We start from the raw sequence: 18,992 nt of genomic DNA on the forward strand, positions 1-18,992 counted from the left end.
ATTCTGAATTCTTTTTCTGGAAGGTTGCCTATCTCCACTTCATTTAGTTGTTTTTCTGGGGTTTTTTCTTGTTCCTTCATCTGGTACATAGCCCTCTGCCTTTTCATCTTCTCTGTCTTTCTGTAACTGTGGTTTTTGGTCCACAGGCTGCAGGATTGTAGTTTTTCTTGCTTCTGTTGTCTGCCCTCTGGTGGTTGAGGCTATCTAAGAGGCTTGATGGGAGGCTCTGGTGGTGGGTAGAGCTGACTCTGCCTTAATATTCTTTGGACAGTTTTGTTCTTGTGGTGTTTCAATTGTAGTCTTTATTTCATTTTTTTCTCTTCCTGTATTTGCTGGAGTGATTGAATTTTCATTCCTTCATATACACTTCTTAATACATTGATTTACTTTCTATTTATGTCCTTCTAGTAGCTAACTGTGTATTTTTAACATACTTACTTAGAATTATATTTTACTTATAAAGCCCAGAAAAGGAAAGTAGGTTTCTACATCATCTTTCTAAACATGAGAAGAACTTGGTCATCATTTCACTTCCCTTTGTATCTACACCTGTTCCTACCCACCTTTCCCTTCTTCCATGTGGGGTATCATCTGGTATTTCAACTCCAAATTGGCATTTCAAACATTTTATTTCACAATAATTACCTAGATATTTAACAATACATTTTCCTAATTTCTCTATTTGTTATTCCTCTTAAATTCTTCCCCTTCCTCCTAGATTTACTTGAGAATTTCCTCCAATATTTCTTTCAATGAAGGTCTTTCTGAGTCTTTGTGTTTCTAAAAATGTATGTATATATGTGTATATATTTAAAGTCCTGTGCTCAGGAATAATGGGAAGTTTTGCTAATTACTTTCTGTGGCTTTTTGCACCCTTCTACTTCCTCCTAGGTTCATTCTTCTTGTAGAGAATTTCCTCTACTCCTTATCTAAGAGAGGTTCTGTATTAACTTCATTTCCTTAGGAGTAAGCTCCTCTATCTGTTGAGTTTTTGGCTCCCTTTGGTGGTGTAATCTTTCCTCATGTTTGATGTTTCTGGGTTGGGTGCTTGTCTTTGTGCTGGAGCTTCCACTGGGATATTTGTTTGGGGGTGGGCGGCAGCTGCTGCCACAGCTAGTACTAAGGCGTGCTTTCAGTGCAGCAGGATGGAGGTAGGATGTACCGCTCGATGGGGTACCTCAGCAGCTGATCTACATCCAAAGCACCCGGTCCTTCCCAGGTGCCACCTGTGATCTGGAGCACTGCCTTTCTCTCTGTGACCCATGTATACTACTCCCAGAGAGGTTAACCCCATTGTCCCTGGTCGGTCAGCAGGGTGGGAGGACTCTTGGGTCTCTGTGAGACCCCAACTCATCATTCTGTGGTCTGTCGGCAGCCCCCGCCTGCATCAGCCTCTTGCATATGAGTGTAGAGCACTTTTCTGTGGTCACAGCCTGTAGCTGTGCTGGCTGATGCTTTTTCTCTTTGATCTAGTCCTAACTGCTCTCCATCATTCAGCATCTTCTAGTAGTTTCTGTGTCCCTGATAGATTCCCTTCTTGTTTTCAAATATGGCTATTTTTTTTCTTTCTTAAAAAAAAAATCTTTTCTGCTATTTTGAGGGTTTCTGTAGAACGAGGAGACTGATGTATGTGCTCAGTTTACTTTCCTAAAAACAGAATTCTAAATGTTATAGTTCTATCACATTTCTGACAGCATGAGTCACCCTCATCTCCCCCCACCACTTCTAGGTTGTCTCATTCCTATGTTTAGACATCACCGTGGAGTACTGGAATTTTAAAAAATTTCAGGGAAGTATGCCATGCTCATGGATTCCCAGAGGAATGCTCTTCCCTGAGACTTCTGGGAAAAGTGGGAGCTGACCGGGAAGGAAGCCCGAGGGATGGCCAGATGGATGCTGCAGGAGTGAGGCACAGAGTGAGCAAGGATCTGGAGGGTGAGCGTGTGCTGAGGTGGTGCAGTGCAAGTCAGAGCAGCAATAGCGAAGTGTGGCGGGAGCCCAGAAGGGAGCAGGTCCCTTTCAAAGAGAGGCCAGGAAACTGCTGTCATGTGTTTCAGACACGAGACCCCAGCAGCCTTGTCCTGCAGACTCTGAGGTCTGGAGAGGACAGAGTCCACGGTCTGTCGTCCAGATGACCGCTGTCCTGCCCCAATAGCCCAGCAGTGAATCAGAGTGAGCAGATGCTTCTTGACCTCTGGCTACGAAAAACTATGTCCAAAGGCTGGTTTCCTGTGAAGTTACTGAAGCTTAAGTCTCAGGGGCCCTCACTTGCACAGGACCCTACCAAGGCTCTAGGAGGGTGGGAGGCACCTTGGTTAAGTGTTTACATGGTGATATATTTTCCTTAAAATATGAAAAGATAAGATATTTTTGTAGTTTTATTTGAAAAGGACATCCAAATAATATAAGCTTTGGGCGCCAAGGAACCTGAATCTGTCCATGACTATGTCATCAAGAAAAGAAGGAGTTAGATCCAGTTAGTAGGGCAGTTGTATAGATAATTAAGCTGGAGAAAGAGATATGAAAGAAGATAATCCACTTAGGGAAGACACATCACAGGTGAGTGGCACTGACTCAGAAACGGAAGTTAAAAAAGATCAGATGATCTCAGTGGGCTACAAGCCAGATTCCTGACAGTGACGCTCAAGGCTGAAGGGTCAATGACTGCAGCAGTGACTGATGATGTGAATGTGTGTTTCGGTTGTTTTTCAGGACCAGGCAGCTAAATGGCACTTGTGCCAGCTCGGTGGACATGGAGCTCTTCCTCCATTACTCCCTCATCCCATCAGTAAGTGAAGGCAGGGGAGGGTGGAGGAGGGAAGAGAAGGGGAGCTGGGCTGCTCCCATACACAGTCTCCCAAAGGGATCTGAATAGGTCGGCAGAGACTTGCTCTCTTACATTATGCACTAAAAACACAGGCAGCAGAAGGCTTTGAAGGTCCCAAGAGTCAGGGGCACTGACTTTTAGGGGAGTCAAAAAAGGTTTTTCTGAGGAAGCAGTACTGGAGCTGAGGTCTGTTGGAAGATGTAATGAAGAACGTTTCAGACAGAAGGGAGAGCACGTGCAAAGGCTCCGTGGCGGGCAGGAGCATGGAGAGTGTGAGAAGCTGAGAAGGCTGGCGTGGCTGGAGTGGGGAATTGAGGTGGAGGTGTCTGGGGAGGTGGGCAGGGCCAGGCCGTGTATGAAGGAGTTTTGTCTTTGTTCTAAATACAGTGGGAAGTAGTGGAGTGTTTCTGGCCCAAGGATGGTGTGATCAGATGTATGTGTTGAAATGATCACTCTGTTTGCAAGTGGGGATCAGGTTGGAGGCAGGTAAGAGAGGAGGCAGGAAGACCAGTTAGGAGATGGTTGCAGGGGTCCAGGTGAGGTGATTTTACATCATCCTAGATGATGGTGGTCACCTCCAGATGTTCAAGGGGTAAAAGCAGTAGAACCTGGTAATGGGTTGGATAGAGAGATGAGGGAGAGGGAGAGGTTGAGGATGACTCTTGGGTTTGTAATTTGCACAGCTGGAAGGATGGTGGTATCTGCCATTCACTTGTTAAGGAAAATTAGAGGGGATCGAAGTTTGGTGTGGATGAAGGAACAGGGCAGGGAGGAAAATCATGAGTTCCATTTAAGACATACTGAATTTGAGAAGCGTTCAACACATCAAAAAGAAATGCCCACTATGTAGCTGAACATATGATTCTGGACCAAGGCTGGGCTGGAGATTCAAGTTTGTGAGTCTTGTGTGTATTTGGTGGCCATTGAAAGTGTGGACATGGATGGGATCACCGAGGAAGAGAGGATGGGGCAGTAAGAGGAGTGGTCCTTGGACTGAACCATGAGGAGCTCCACATCTGGTGGTTGGGTAAAGAATGATGCAGCAAAGGAGACTGAGAATTACTGGAAGAAAACCAGAAAAGTGTGGCTGATAGAAGCATAGGGAAGAGAGTATTTCTAAGAGGAGGAAGAGGTCAACACTGAATGCTGTTGTGAGGTCAAGCAGATTTGGGCTTAATGTTTACATTTGGATTGAGCAACAAGGTGGTAATTAGTGACTTTGGCCAGAACTGCTTCCGTGGAGTATGGGAGTAGAAGCCATGTTACGGGGTCAAAGAGCAAGTGAGAGGTGAGGAAATGGAGACAGCAAGTGTAGATAATTCTCAGGAATTTTCTGGTAAAAGGAGAAAAGGGTCATCAAGTATAGGAGAATATGACTGAATCCACAGGAATAAAAAGCAAAGAAGGATTTGCAACCTGAAAGTTATTACCCATTTTTTACAGATGAGGACCCCGAGGTTCAGAGAAGTTAAGTCTCCCTCCCAGCCAGTGTGTGGGAGAGACTGTATTTGAACCCATGTCTGTTCAGAGCAACACAAAGGAAAGCTCAGTACAAAACATTCTGGAAGCTCAACGGTGCATGCAGCCAGCTCTCCAAGTCTGGAGTTTGAGTCCTAGACATTCTGAGTGCTTTGCTCACCCACACTCTCTCCTTCAGCGAGGGCACCGAGGGACTGAGGATGAACGTTCCCTCTGACAAACTCATCTTCTCTTTCTATAGCTTTTCATCATTTTGGTCTTGTCCCTTCTCCAAAGACGAGAGCACCATAGACAGAGAGATGACGCTTCTTACCTCCTGGGGAACCGCTTCAGAATGATCATGTGAGTTGAGCCAAGATCCATCACTACAGCTTGGGGTACTCTGTGTTTGGGACCGACACCATTTGTAAGACTAGGCTAACCACCAGTTACCTCCCCACCCACCTCTACCCCACCATGGACAGCCCTGCCCCTCCCTGCCCCAATCCACCCAAGGCCCAGAGAGTTCAGAATTGGCTTCCAAGCTATTGCACCCTCAGCACCCAGGGCTGCCCAGAAGTGCTTAAAACAACTCAAGGAGGCTCGGCTAACTATGGGAAAGGCCTTCCCACACTCAGCACCATGGCTACCCCAAGAAGCAGGGGGGAGAGAGTTCCCTGTCACTGGTGGCAGCAAGCCTCCTTGTTGGAATGGAGGCATGAGACATGCCCCAGGAGAGCCCGTTGGACCAGGGAGCTTTCAGGGCCTTTCCGACTCTGCCATTCTGAATCTCTGCTCCCTTTATCACATTTTTCCTTGAGTTCTAATTGTTCATCTCTCTGCCTCATCACCCTCTAATTAATAATAATGATGATGATGATGTAATTAGCATTTATTGCATACTGTCTCTGGCCCAGGCACTGAGCCATCTGCTTTGCCTACACTACTAGGATGGACCCCAGCATGGTGGAGGTTGTTATCCTCATGTAGTGGATGAGCTAGCTCAGGCTCAGAGAAGTTGAGTCACTTGCCCAAGGCCACAGAACTACCAAGTGACAAGAGCTTTAACCCAGGTCTGGTTGCTTTTGGCTGTGATACTCCCAGTGTCATAACCTGAGAAGACTCAAGGATGTGAACACACTCAGGTCTCAACCTTGGGCTCTGGAGAACGGAGAGGAAGCCAGGATGTCAGGATGGAGTCTAAGGGTGATCTGACCTTTGCGGTGAGAGAAATCCAACAACAATGTCCATATACCATATACCAGCCCAGAGTAGCAAACATTCTGGATACCACCCATTCGAGGAGTCAGCCCCTCCCAAACTGCCGGGTCTAAGCCACATTGGCTGAGGCACAGAGAGAGACTGAGGCTGGTGGATAAAGAAGATCTTCAGACTTTGCCCTGGGCATTTGGCATGTAGGGCCTGGTGCAGGACTTTTTAAGTAAGACCGCTATGTGGATCATGTTAAACTGCTTTGAATTCAATTAATAATGGCACAGTTTTCTTGCTCTCTGGCCACTTTCTTATGAAAAGCCCTGCTTTCCTGAGTAGTTTTAGCTTACCGTCTTCACCCATTAGTAACCCTTCGCATGTGCATGACACTCCACAGTTTATAAAGCAGGTCTTCATTTGCCATCCACAGTGTCTCTGTGATATGAGCAGAGCAGGGGTGTCATCTCTGTTTTAAAGATAGGGAGACTGAGTCCCACATAGCGCTTAAGTACTACAGGTGGGATTGATTAGAATTCAAAGCAGTTCAACAAAGTGCGTGTCCACGAATGTGCAGTGAGCAGCTACTCTTCTCAAGGTCCTGTGCTAGGTCCCACTCCAGAGGAGTTTATAGTTCACTAAACAAGTGATAAGAAAAGCATGGACATGAACTTAGCACTGAGGGGACCCAAGCAAGGGAGCAAGTAGGTGTGCCTGATTGGGAGTGGGTTGTCAGGGACGTTTCTGAGAGGGGTGCTCCCTGAGTTGTGCCTTGAAGATGAAGACGAGCGAGCCAAATGGAACAGGAAGGTGGGGTCCAGATCCTGACTCCCAAGTCCCCACCTGCAGTACCCTTCCCTTCCTGCCACCTTGAGTTTTCATTAAGCCCGCTTCAAATGGCACTCCAGTGGGGAAAGCCTTTTCTCTTTGTCTCAAATGCAATTGCTTTCTCTCATATAGACAAAGCTCTTTTGGTCAGAGGAAACAGATATCCACTCAAGCTTGTTTGCATAAAAGGGAAAGAAAGGACTTTTTATAAAGTTACAGAGATCTCACAGAAACTGGCAAGGTTGGCCTCATGGGAACTAGAGCTCTTGAGATGGGCGTCTCTGGGAGACGGATTCTATTTTTGCCTCCTTGTGTCACTGGGGTCCCTTCAACACCATTTTACCATTTTCCTCTCTGCCATCTGACTTTATCATCGGACTTAAGGATCTCTGCTTCCCCCAAACGTCGGCAAGACTCAATTTGGCATGACTTTCCGGAACAGAATTTTAACAGCTGACTGGCTCCTGTCCTCAGAATCACAAATCCAAAATACAAGGCCTGGCACGGTGATTGGCCCATCCAAAGTCAGGTGACCATCTGACCACCCATAGTCCAATCAGCTGTGGCCAGGAGGTGTGATCACATGCCATCAGCATAGCCAGTGATACCCAAACCTTCCCAGGGATATTGGAAAGGAGGACTCTTGTAGACCATGTATGTGCAGGGCAGGTTCCCCCAACCTGTCTGGCACATACTCTTTGTTTTGGTTTCTCAAGTCATACTGCTTGTGTCTCTCATAGATGAAATTCATCCCATTTTGCTTGTTGTCATGACTGCTGGTGTCCTTGCTTATGTTCCCCAGACTTGGAGCTTCTCCAGGGCAAGGATTTTGTCTTCCTCACTTTGGTACCCTGAATCTATGCCTAGCCCCCAAATTGGCACAGAGGGCCTCAGGCTATGTCAGTTGAAATAAATAGTTTACTACTCAATAATCCCTCCCCAGAGTGGGATTGATACTTTGGAAATGAACTGTGGGAAGGAGCCAGTTCTGGCCTCATGAGTTGTTTCTCTTATTCACAGACCTCTGGACTTCGTGGGCACTTTTCGTAACCGATGGTCCTATGGAGTAGCCTTTGGGGCTACAGCCAATAAGGTCATGTTCTTATTCTCAGAAGGCTACCAGCCCCTGCAAGTCCCACAATGGGCCCAAGGTACGTGCGCTGCCTCATACCTGCTGGGACTTTTGCCGTGGAAATTCTTGCTCTTGGAGACTGCATGGCAGGGGTTCTCTGGGATCAGGGTATAAACTTTGTTGAACTGTCAATGTTCTTCTTAGCTTATTACTTGCCCAAGGTCAATGCCAAGCCCACAAAGTCTCAAGCTTTTTTGTGGGGGTTTTCTCCCAGTTAGATTCAAAGGTTTTTTAGACATAGTAGAACAAAGTCTCAGAAAATAGGTTCACTGTCACCAACCCTAGATATCTCTCCTGAGTCATAGCCATGACTGCCTTCTTGATATCAGTAAGCCCTCAGATGCTTCCTCAGGGAACAATGTTTACTTCTCTGGCCATTGATCTGAGGCCTCTTTGTTCCCCGTGCCCTGTGCTCTCCCTGCAGTTTCAACCATCCCTAATCCAGTGACTCCCAAACATCTCCTGTCCAGCTTGGTTCTCTCTCCTGGGTTCCAAGCCTATATGAGCAAATGCCTACAACATCTCCTTAGTTTTTAGGAGTTTTTAATGCAAATTAAAACCAAAATGATGCATCTCTTAGAAGTGTACAAGTTAAGCTTTGGCAAATGTTTACATCTATGGAATCATCACCACAATCATGATAATGAACCCCAGAAGTTAACTTTTTCCCGTTTGTACTCTCTCCTTCCCACCCCATCCAGTCACCACCCCCATCCCCAGGCAATTATGCAAATGGAATCATACAGAATGCAATCGGGGTTTTTATTGGGGGGAGAGGGTCTGTTTTCTTTCACACAACATAGTTGTTTTGAGATTCATACATGTTTAGCATGTATCAGAAATCATTCTTTTTCATTTCTGAATAGTGTTCCACCGTATGGAGAGACCACAGTTTGTTTATCCATTCACCTGTTGATAGACATTTGATTTATTTTCAATTTTTGGCTGTTACAAATAAAGCTGCTGTAAGCATTATAAGTCTTTGTATGTTTCCATTTTTCTTGGGTAAATACCTTTGAATGGAATGTCTGGATTATTAAGATCATGTAGTAGATTATACTTTTAAAGAAACTCAGACTGTTTTCCAAAATGATGGTTCCGTTTGATTGTAGATTACCACCTTCAGTGTATGAGAGTTCAAGTTTCTCTATGTCCTTGACAACACATGGTCAGTCTTTTTAATTTTAGCCATTCTAAGAGGCATATTGTGGTATCTCACTGTGGTTTCAGTTTGCAGTTTTGTAATAAGTGTTGTTGTTGAGCATATTTTCATGTGCTTATCTGCTATCACTGTACTTTCTTTGGTAAAGCGTTTGTTCAAATTATTTGCCTATTTTAAAACATTGGGGATTTTTTGTTTTCTTCTTATTGAGTTTTGAGAGTTCTTTATATACTCTGTATATAAGTCCTTTATCAGATGTATAAATTGCAAATACTTTTCCCCAGTCTGTTGCTTGTATTTTTATTCTACCAACAGTTTCTTTTGAAGCTCTGACATTTTTAAATTTTGATGAAATCTAATTTTTTCATATTTTCTTTTATGGATCATGCGTATGATGTCATATAAGAAATCTTTGCCTAAGCTAAGTCACTTAGATTTTCTTCTGTGTGTTTTCTAGAAGTTTTATAGTCTCACAGTGTTTGCATTTAGGTCTATGGTACATTTTGAGTTAATTTTTTTGAATATAGTGTGAGGTGTGGATTGAATTCTTCTTTTTTTTTTTTTTTTTTTTTTGCCTTTGGCTATGCATTTGTTCCAGCACTGTTGTTGTTACAAAAACCTGTCCTTTGCCCACTGCATCGCCTTTGCACCTTTGTTGAAAATCAGTCGGCTACACATGTGTATGGGTCTATTTCTGGACTGTCCATTGTGTTCCATTGATCTGCAGTATGTGAAGGTTCCAATTTCTCCACATCCTAGCCAACGCTTGTTATTTTCATTTTTTTAAAAAAAAATTATAGCCATTTTAGTAGGTGTGAAGTAGTATCTGATTGTTGTCTTGATTTGCGTTTCCGTGAAGACTAATTGATGTTGAGCATCTGGCTGGACCAGAATATTGTTTCTTGCTTCATGGCTCAAGGGTTCCTCTTCTGTTTTTACAGAATGATTATGTATATGTACCCTCATTACAACCTCATATTTTCTGAGTTGGCTTCTTCCTTCCACTTTTGTCTGGACCCACTACTACCCAGTTCCTAATGTTCTTACCTTCTCATTTAGGATTCTCACTGCCAGCAGTTTCTCTTTCACGTGGGGCTTGTGCTGGGAAGGGACTTGGATATTTAGTATAATGAGCTCATGGACCCTGATGGCTCCAGCATCCTCAGACCTACTAACACCTTACTAACGTCTGCTGATTCTCACCTATGAATCAAGGCCATCAGCACTGTGCCCAGTTTCAGCTGTTATTTCAGCTTCAATTTCCTGTGAATATCTGCTGGCAATTTTGGGTTCTTCTGTTCTTGGGATTTCAAAGATCCTATTGTCTTCCCTCTGCTTCCTCTTAATCAGATGTTGATATCAAATGGGTCCTGTCCCTTAGATTTGTTGTAGATGTTTGTTTTTGGTTTTGCTGTCTTCACTGCTGTCTGCTTTCATGGTTGGGGGAATTCATATAAATTTAAAAATTATGCTGTTGCAGCTTCTAACCTCACAGCAATTACTCCTTTTATATGGTCCTTACCTGCCAGTCCTCCACTATTCACATTTACACAAGTACTGACCACCTCAACCAACCATCTCCCATCCTTTGAGTGAGAAATGTCCTTCCTTCCCTCCTTCTCTCCATCCTACAAACTCCCACTTATATTTCATGGCCTTGCTAAATGTCACCACCTCCAGGATGCCTTCTCTGATACCCAGACCCCAGGTGAGGTCCATGACTTCCTCTTTTTGTCCTCACAGCAGGTTGAATATGCCTCTATTAGAGTACATATCACATCGTTTACTTTCCTCCCGGTCTTCCCTATTGGACTGTAAGCATCTCAAAGCAAGAACTTTGCTCATTCCCCCTATGTCCTTGGTGCCTGACCCACGACCCAGCTCAAAGTAGACACTCAGGAAAGGTCACCTTGCCCAATTACATTTTACTGGATCCTGTTAGACCATCTCAGAGCTAGTCAGTGGCAGCATTAATATTATTATTGCCTTATGGATGAAGTGCACAATAATTTACAAGAGGTTTTAGAACACAGTACATCACTGCTGTCTGTGTTGCTACGGTACACTTTATGGTGCTTTACTCTCAGTGATTTTTGTTTGTTCATTTATGTGGTATGTTTCTGCCCATCATACTGTGAGCTAATCAAGGGCAGGGATCAAGTCTTCTTCATCTCAATAGTTAGCCCAGTGCCTGGCATGGAAGAGGTACCAGGAAGGGCCTGTTGCTTGAATGCATGAAAGACATCCCTGCATTCCTCCTTGTACTAATCTGGGGCTTGTCCACTCATCTCCTTAAGTCCTGAGGTCTGTGACTGCAAGTCACACGAAACCCCATAGCTGCCCTGGGTCTCCCCTGAGCCCGTGAGAAGAGGACCTCACGTCATCTCTGGCCCTGTCTCTCCCAGCCTTTGTGCTTCTGATCGGAGGCATCGAAGTCGGCCTGTCCCACTTCCCCTTCTTTGCTTGCCTCTCGTCGGAGTTCCGGCTGGTCAGCTCCATCCTGGGCTTCAGCTACTCTCTGATCTGGTAAGATGGACTCTGCCTGCCTGGCCTCCTGCAGTTCCTTTGGCCATGGCTGGACTCTGGACAAGGGGCTGGAGGTGACCTGAGAGCTCTCTTTGGAGGGCACCTTGCCCAGAACCGAGGCCCAGGGCGGATGGGCGGAGTGACTGGTCCAAGGCCCACCGCAGCCCCTCCTTGGAAACTGCACTTGAGGCTTCAGAAGGTCGGGCCTGCATTCTGTCTGCTCCACGGGAGGCCGCTCATGATTAGATTATTCCCGGAAGTCAGGGTTGTAGAAAAATTCGTTTCTGTCAACTGCCATCAGTCCCATGGTTAGAAGCAGGAGTCCCATTTGGGTGCTGCTTCTCCTTGCTGTCGCTGCTTCCCTGGGAGCCCAGGAGAAAGTGCAGGTGCCCCAGCTGGACGTTCAGTGCTGTCACAGTCTGGCCTCTCCTCATCTCTCCATGCCTGACAGTCTCTAGCACACACCTCCAGTCATGCAAGACTCCTATATTCCTTTCTCCGTCCACTTATTCATTCAGCAGACATCCCACTGTGAGCCAGGCGAAACACTGGAGGACAGGACAGACCCTCATGGAACATGTGTTCTGGCCTCTTTGTCTACATATTGCTCTTCCCTGTGTGAATCATCTTCCCCCACTTGGCCCAGTGACAGATACATGCTTATCCTTCGTGGATCATAGCCCTCAGATGTGGGACCTTTCTGACCCTCCTCTTGAGCTCTGTGCCCTCAGCGCTGACACCGGACTGGCCCAGAGCTGGCCCTGGGGAATATTTTCTGGCTGAATAATCCCATGAACACTTCTACTCACCAGCCCTGAAACTCATTTCATTGCCTGCATCCCCCTTACTGGGCCGGCTTTCCCACTACAGCATTTTCTGTGGGGCAGGGGTCCCAGGCCCATTGTGTGAACCAGCACAGAGGGCTCACAAGCAAATGATACCCCAATGGCTACAATTCCAGAGTTTGTAAGTGGCTTGCTTTTTAAAAATTAGAAGAGAGGGTATTCAGGGTTAGACGTGGAATAATATCATCTTAACAGCCGCTGCCAGACTTTTTGAGCACGAGAGGAAAGGGTGGTCAGAACCACTTAGCAGCTTGGGCACCTTGGGAGTATGACCAGGAATGTGTGTCCAGCCGGGAGAAAATGTTGAGGCTTATTCCTCAGGGCAGTGTTTACAGACAGGGCATGTCCTGTCAGAAAGAGCCTTGGTCCCAGAGTCAGGACACCTGGGTCTTTGTCCTGGCTCTGGGTGTGACTCTGGAGAAATCCCTTCCCCTCTCTGGGCTTCAGTCTCCCCACCTGAGTGATGAGGGGAGAAAGTAGGAGACCTCTCAGAGTCTTCCTGCTCTGCCGTTTTGGATCCCAGGATTATGTCCTCAGTGAGGATGTGTTAAATGAATTCAGTGTGCATGTACCTAGGCACAAGCTGTATGCCTGATCTGGGTGGGATGTACTGGGAACCAGTCCTCCCAAGAAGGATTCAGAGGGGAGGTAACTCCAGGCAGGTGGTATCTGAGCTGTTTTCACAGGGGCTGTGCTGGGAAGGACCCCAGGACCCCAACCCTGGTTTCTGTCCTGCAGGTTTGCTGTCACCATCCTTCACATCACACAGTGTCCCCATGGGCAGGTGAGTCCCCGCTGAGCTGTGTTTAGAGTATTCAGTCCTATCACCATGGCCAACTCGCTGTGTGACCTGGGACAAGCCTTTGCCACTCTGGACCTCAGCTTCCTCGTGTGGGCGAAAGGGGAGTTGGAGCCATTCATGATGCTTCCATTTGTAGAGCATCTTGTGTTCATCAGGTGTCATTCACAGGAGATGTTCTCTCAGTTGATGCTCATAGCGGCCCCTCAAGGGAGGGGAGCTCTTAGCAAACCTGTTTACGGGTGAGGAAACTGAGGCACAAGTATATTATGTAACTCTTGAGAAGCAGCAGATTTGGGAGTTGAGACGAGGTCTGGCTGACTCTCAAGCTCATTTCTTTCCATTCCTTCATGTAGCCTCAGTTTCTCTGTCTATAAAATGGGAGACTCAAACTAGATGAATCCCTTATCACTTTGCCATGCATCGTCTTTCTCAGAATTAGAGGAAGCTGGTTCATCTGTTTAGCCCTGTACCCCAGGAAAAGGAGCAAGATGAAAGAGGGGTGTCACACTGCACCTAGAAGGGTTACCAGGTGTGTGAGGGGAGTACAAAGAAGCCACCTGGGCCAGGAGCCCACGGGAGCCTTGCCAAAGCCTTTCCTGGGCTTCAGTAACTATGAAGGATTAAAGGGTGTGATAAAGAGAGTCCGGGGGGAGCTGGACTAGAAAATGAGGCTGGTAGTCTGGGCCTTCCCTCTGCATCGCTGCGCTGGGATTGAGGGCATTCTGGCAAAACTCTGCCCCAAAAGAAGCCCTCCTTCCCACTGCTCACAGTACCTGAGGTTCAGGATCACAGGTATTTTCTTTGGAGTGTTGGAGAGCTTTCAGTCTTCCAGAGGTTCTTTGGAAATTTGAAATATTCATGGTTAATTGGCAGGGTCTCACTTCTATGCTCAGAATCACTAACACCAAGAACTGCTACGTGCCAGGCGTTGTTCTGGGCTCAGTTCCAATCACTAACCGGAGAATCCTCAGGACACTTTGCAGACAGTGTGTTAGTGCCATTCCCAGTTCACTGGTAAGAAAGCAAGGTTCAGGGGCTAACATGACTTACTAATTAAAGATCATGGGACTGAAATCCAGACTAAGGAATTAATGAAGATTTGTTCTCATGTTTTCAAATGTATTTATGAAAACTTTATTTATAAAAATGAGACATTAGAAAGGGTCTCAAATGTCAAATATTAGGGGAAAGTTTAGATAAAGTTTGGTTCATCTAAATAATGCACTATTATGCAGCATTAAAAATAATGTTCACAAATAATTTGTAACCATGTGGAGAAGTGATTACGCTATATACAGACCTATATATTTGGTACTATCTCTACTTATAATAGATATAGCTATATGGGTATAGATAAAGGTGAAAGACACTGAAATACTGACGGTGGTTATGTCTCACATATAAGCATGTGTTGGAGAGGAGGATGAAGAAACGGGCCCGCACGTCTCAGAATGTGTCTGTCCCCCACCCTAACATCACTACATCAAAACTGATTTCTTCTTAGGGAGAAATACTCTGGAAACATAAAAAAATGAAACTAACCAGTAAATTGTGAAAGATACATAACAATATGATTTGTCTTAAAACAGTGAAAAAAATTTTTTATCAAAATGAAGCTAAAAATAGAAAAACTATGAGCACCATCTTGAGAGACCTGTTACTCTTGGGAGCCTGTGTTGCTCCCAAAATGATGACACTTATGGGCTCTCCCTCCCTCCTTCCTCCTTCCCCCCCTCCCTCCCTCCCTCCCTCCTTCCTCCTTCCTCCTCCCCCCCTCCTTCCTTCCTTCCTTCTTTCCTTTTCTTCTTCTCCTTCTCCCTCTCCCCCACCCCCTCCCCTTCCTCTTCTCTCTCTCCCCCCTTCTCTCTCTCTTTCACCCTCCTCTCTCTTGTGAGTATTTTCCAAAAGTAATATTTAATACCTAATGAGAAAAAAGCCATGAGAGCCCTTTGTATAAAATTAAATGGGGGTGCTAAGACTCAAGTCCAGGGCTGCTGGACTCCAAGTCCACTGCTTGTTCTGATGATGTGGGGCTGGGGGAGCAGGGATTGGCTGCTGACCTCCAAGCTCTGAGAGAGTGGGCCCTGGTGGGAGCAGGCTGGGGCAGGCAGGTTCCTGTGCACAGCCTCACCAGTGGCCTAGCCCTTCCCCACCTAGAGCCCACGCCCCATGGTCTGCTTCTGTTGCAGTTTGTGGGGAAGTATGAGACTGTCATGTTCTACTGGCCCTCACTGCTCTGCCTGGCCTTCCTTCTGGGCCGCTTCCTGTACATGTTTGTCAAGTCTCTGAGGGTCCACCTGGGCTGGGAGCTCCAGATGGTGAGTACTAAGTAAAAATACCGTGTGTGTCCTGACAGGTCAAGTTTTTCCAACAGCCTTGTGAGGTAGGTACTATTATTACTTCTCCCATTCTGTATTAGGAAACTTGGACCCAGAGATGTCAGTTGCATTGCTCAAGGTCACATAGCTAGTCTATAGCAGAGCCAGAACTGGAACCCAGAGAATTTGGTTGTTGAGGCTCTCTCTTACCCATTGTGCTTCTTTTTCTAGTTCCTCAAAGTAAAGAGTTAGGTTGTTTGCATGAGATCTTTCTTTTTTTCTTAATATAGGCATTTACTGCTATACAGTGCCCTCTTAGAACTGCTTTTGCTGCATCCCATAAGTTTCTGTATGTTGTATTTCTATTTTCATTTGCTTCAAGATATTTTTGATTTCCCTTTTGATTTTTTCTTTGACCCATTGGTTGTTCAGGAGTGTATTGTTTGTGAATTTTCCAATTTTCCCCCTGTTAATCAACGTCTAGCTTTTTGTAGTCAAATTATGTCTGATATGATTTCAATCTCTTATGTTTAAGACTTGTTTTGTGGCCAAACATATGCTCCATCCTGGAAAATGTTCTTGAGAAGAATATGTATTCTGCTGCTGTTATATGGAATGTTCTATAAATGTCTGTTTGGTCCATTTGGTCTATAGTGTTGTTCTAGTCAGCTGTTTCCTTATTGATTTTCGGACTGGAATTATCTATCCATTGTTGAAAGTGTGGTGTTCAAGTCCTCTACTATTATGTTGCTGTTTATTTCTTCCTTCAGTTCTGTTAATATTTATTTTATATATTTAGGTGCTCTGATATTAGGTATGTGTATATGTTTACAATTTTTATATCATTTTGATGAACTGACCTCTTTGTCATTATATAATGACCTTCTTTGTCTCTTGTGATAGTTTTTGACTTAAAGTCCACTTTGTCTCATAAGTATCACCCCCTGCCCCTGCTCTATTTTGGTTACCATTTTTATGAAATATCTTTTTCCATCCTTTTGCTTTCAGCCCATGTGTGTCCTTAAGGCTAAAATGAGTCTCTTGCAGATAATCTATATGTGGAATTTTTTTTTAAATTCACTTAGCCACTCAGTGTCTTTTGATTGGAGAGTTTAATCTATTTACACTTAAAGTGATTATTGATAGATAACGACTTAAAATTGCCATTTTGTTAATTGTTTTCTGTTTGGTAATTCCTTCTTCCTTTCTTCCTTTCTTCCTTTGTGATGTGATGATTTTTTGTAGAGGTACGCTTTGATTCCTTTATCTTTTGTGTGTAGAATACAGGTGCTTTTCTTTGTGTTTACCATGAGGCTTAAATAAAACATTTTATGGTTATAATAGTCTATTTTAAGTTGATAACAGTTAAACTTCAATTGCATAGAAGAACTCTATACTTTTACTTCTCCTCCCCAATATTTTATGTGATTTATGTCACAGTTTACTACTTTTTATATTGTTCAACCATTAACAAATTATTGTAGCTATAGTTATTTTTAATACTTTTGTCTTTTAACTTTTTTTTTTTTTTTAAAGAGTATTAGTCATTTTATTTTTATTTATTTATTTATTTATGGCTGTGCTGGGTCTTCGTTTCTGTGCGAGGGCTTTCTCTAGTTGTGGCAAGCGGAGGGCCACTCTTCATCGCGGTGCGCGGGCCTCTCACTATCGCGGCCTCTCTTGTTGCGGAGCACAGGCTCCAGACGCGCAGGCTCAGTAATTGTGGCTCACGGGCCCAGTTGCTCCGCGGCATGTGGGATCTTCCCAGACCAGGGCTCGAACCCGTGTCCCCTGCATTGGCAGGCAGATTCTCAACCACTGCGCCACCAGGGAAGCCCGTCTTTTAACTTTTATACTAGAATTAAAAGTGATTTATGCAGCACCATTACAGTATTAGAGTATTCTGAATTTGACTACATATTTACCATTATTAGTGATTTTTATACTTCCATATGTTTTTGTGTTGCTAATTAGCATCATTTTATTTCAACTTGAAGAACTCACTTTAAGATTTTTTGTAGGCAGGTCTAGTGGTAATAAATTCCCTCAGTTTTTGTTTGCCTGGAAAAGGACAGTTTTGGCAAGAGTCGTATTCTTGATTGGCAGGTTTTTTCTTTCTGCATTTTGAGTATATCATCGCACTTTCTCCTGGCCTGCAAGGATTCTGCCGAGAAATCCCGTGATATATTTAAACGGGTTCCCTTGTACGTGTACTTTAAAAATTCTCTCTTTGTCATTGACTTTTGACATTTTAATTATAATGTGTCTTGGTGAAGACCTCTAGATAGTCAATCTATTTGGGGCTTTGTGGATCTGCCTGTTCATTTTCCTCCCCAGATTAGGGAAACTTTCTGCCATTATTTCTTTTTTTCCCCCCCAAAATTATTTATTTATTTATTTTTTGGCTGCACCAGATCTTAGTTGCAGCATGTGAGATCTTTGTTGCAGCCTGTGGAGTCTTTAGTTGTGGCGTGCAGGATCTTTTAGTTGTAGCATGCAGAATCTTTAGTTGTGGCATGTGAACTCTTAGTTGCGGCATGTGGGATCTAGTTCCCTGACCAGGGATGGAACCCAGGCCCCTTGCATTGGGAGCGCGGAGTCTTAGCCACTGGACCACCAGGGAAGTCCTCATTATTTCTTTTTTTAAAAAAATATTTGTTTATTTTATTACTTATTTTCCTTATTTATTTTTTTTTTGGCTGCGTCAGGTCTTAGTTACAGCACACAGGATCTTTGTTGAGGCATGCAGGATCTTTTCATTATGGCGTGTGGTCTGCTCGGGTTTCTCTCTAGTTGCGGCGTGCAGGCGTCTCTCTAGTTGTGACGTGCAGGTTTTCTCTCTCTAGTTGTGGTGTGCAGGCTCCAGGACACGTGGACTCAGTAGTTGTGGTGCGTGGGCTCCAGAGCATGTGGGCTCTGTAGTTTGCGGCACGTAGGCTCTCTCATTGAGGCGTGCAAGCTCAATAGTTGTGGCATGCGGGCTTAGTTGCGCCGTGGCATGTGGGATCTTAGTTCCCTGACCAGGGGTCGAACCTGCATTCCCTGCATTGGAATGTGGATTATTTACCACTGGACTATGAGGGAAGTCCCCCCATTATTTCTTTATATAGCTTTCTGCCCTTTTCTCTTTCTCTGTTCCTTCTAGGACTCCAGAAGGACTCCCCCACCCCATTGACCCCCTGCCCCATTTCCCTGCTCTTAGCTTTCCCCAGACTATTCCGCCATGCTGATCCCCTCAGTGTTCTGGGTAGTGTGAGACAGGAATGGATCTGTTGGGCAGTGTCCCCCAAGACTGGGGAAGCTGGGCTCTCACTTCACTTTTATTTTCCCTCATGGGAGAAATTACAAGCTAAGAGGGCCTTCTTTCTATGCCCTGAGCTATACTACTTTGGAGGAGGTGTGATGTTGGTAAAGTGAAACTGTTCTTCTTGTTCTCTTTAATGCATCTATTCTTGGAGTTTTTGCTTAACTAGAATGCTGTAACCTCCAAGGTAGATACTTGGGCCACCCACCTGTGGGTGGTTGTCAAAATTGGTGTATCTGAGGGTATATGGGAACTGGAACCTCCTGTTCCTCCAGCTTGCTGATGTCACTTACGAGTCAGAATTATAACCAGGTCTTTTTTACTCTATGCAACATCTGCAATATATAAGATTTCATCTCACAGTGTGTAAAACTTATGTATTCAATATATTGGCAAAACAGATGACTATTGTGGAAAGCTCATTACACTTGGAGAAAACATTTCAAAACATACTATTAAAGTTCATTTCAAAATAAGAAATGAGCAAGAGAAATTCCTATTCATAAAAAATAAAAACACTGGGATTTTGGGTGTTTCATTTCTGAAACAGTGTTTTGAACTATGATGAGAAATCACCAAAT

The 18,992-nt window shown here is 44.6% G+C and overlaps 1 protein-coding gene across 2 annotated transcripts in view; it reads left to right on the forward strand.

Moving 5' to 3' along the window:
* The window catches only part of LOC130708465 (stimulated by retinoic acid gene 6 protein-like), a 72,160-nt gene that overhangs the window by 27,091 nt on the left and 26,077 nt on the right, over nt 1–18,992 (forward strand). For both annotated transcript variants that reach the window (XM_057548947.1, XM_057548948.1), the window contains exons 2-7: nt 2,713–2,788; nt 4,548–4,648; nt 7,343–7,473; nt 11,022–11,142; nt 12,726–12,771; nt 14,979–15,107. In XM_057548947.1, coding sequence (XP_057404930.1) covers nt 2,713–2,788; nt 4,548–4,648; nt 7,343–7,473; nt 11,022–11,142; nt 12,726–12,771; nt 14,979–15,107 — 604 coding nt within the window. The remainder of the gene's footprint in view (nt 1–2,712; nt 2,789–4,547; nt 4,649–7,342; nt 7,474–11,021; nt 11,143–12,725; nt 12,772–14,978; nt 15,108–18,992) is intronic.

The sequence above is a fragment of the Balaenoptera acutorostrata genome, chromosome 6 (genome assembly GCF_949987535.1).
Source record: "Balaenoptera acutorostrata chromosome 6, mBalAcu1.1, whole genome shotgun sequence".
NCBI lineage: Eukaryota > Metazoa > Chordata > Mammalia > Artiodactyla > Balaenopteridae > Balaenoptera > Balaenoptera acutorostrata.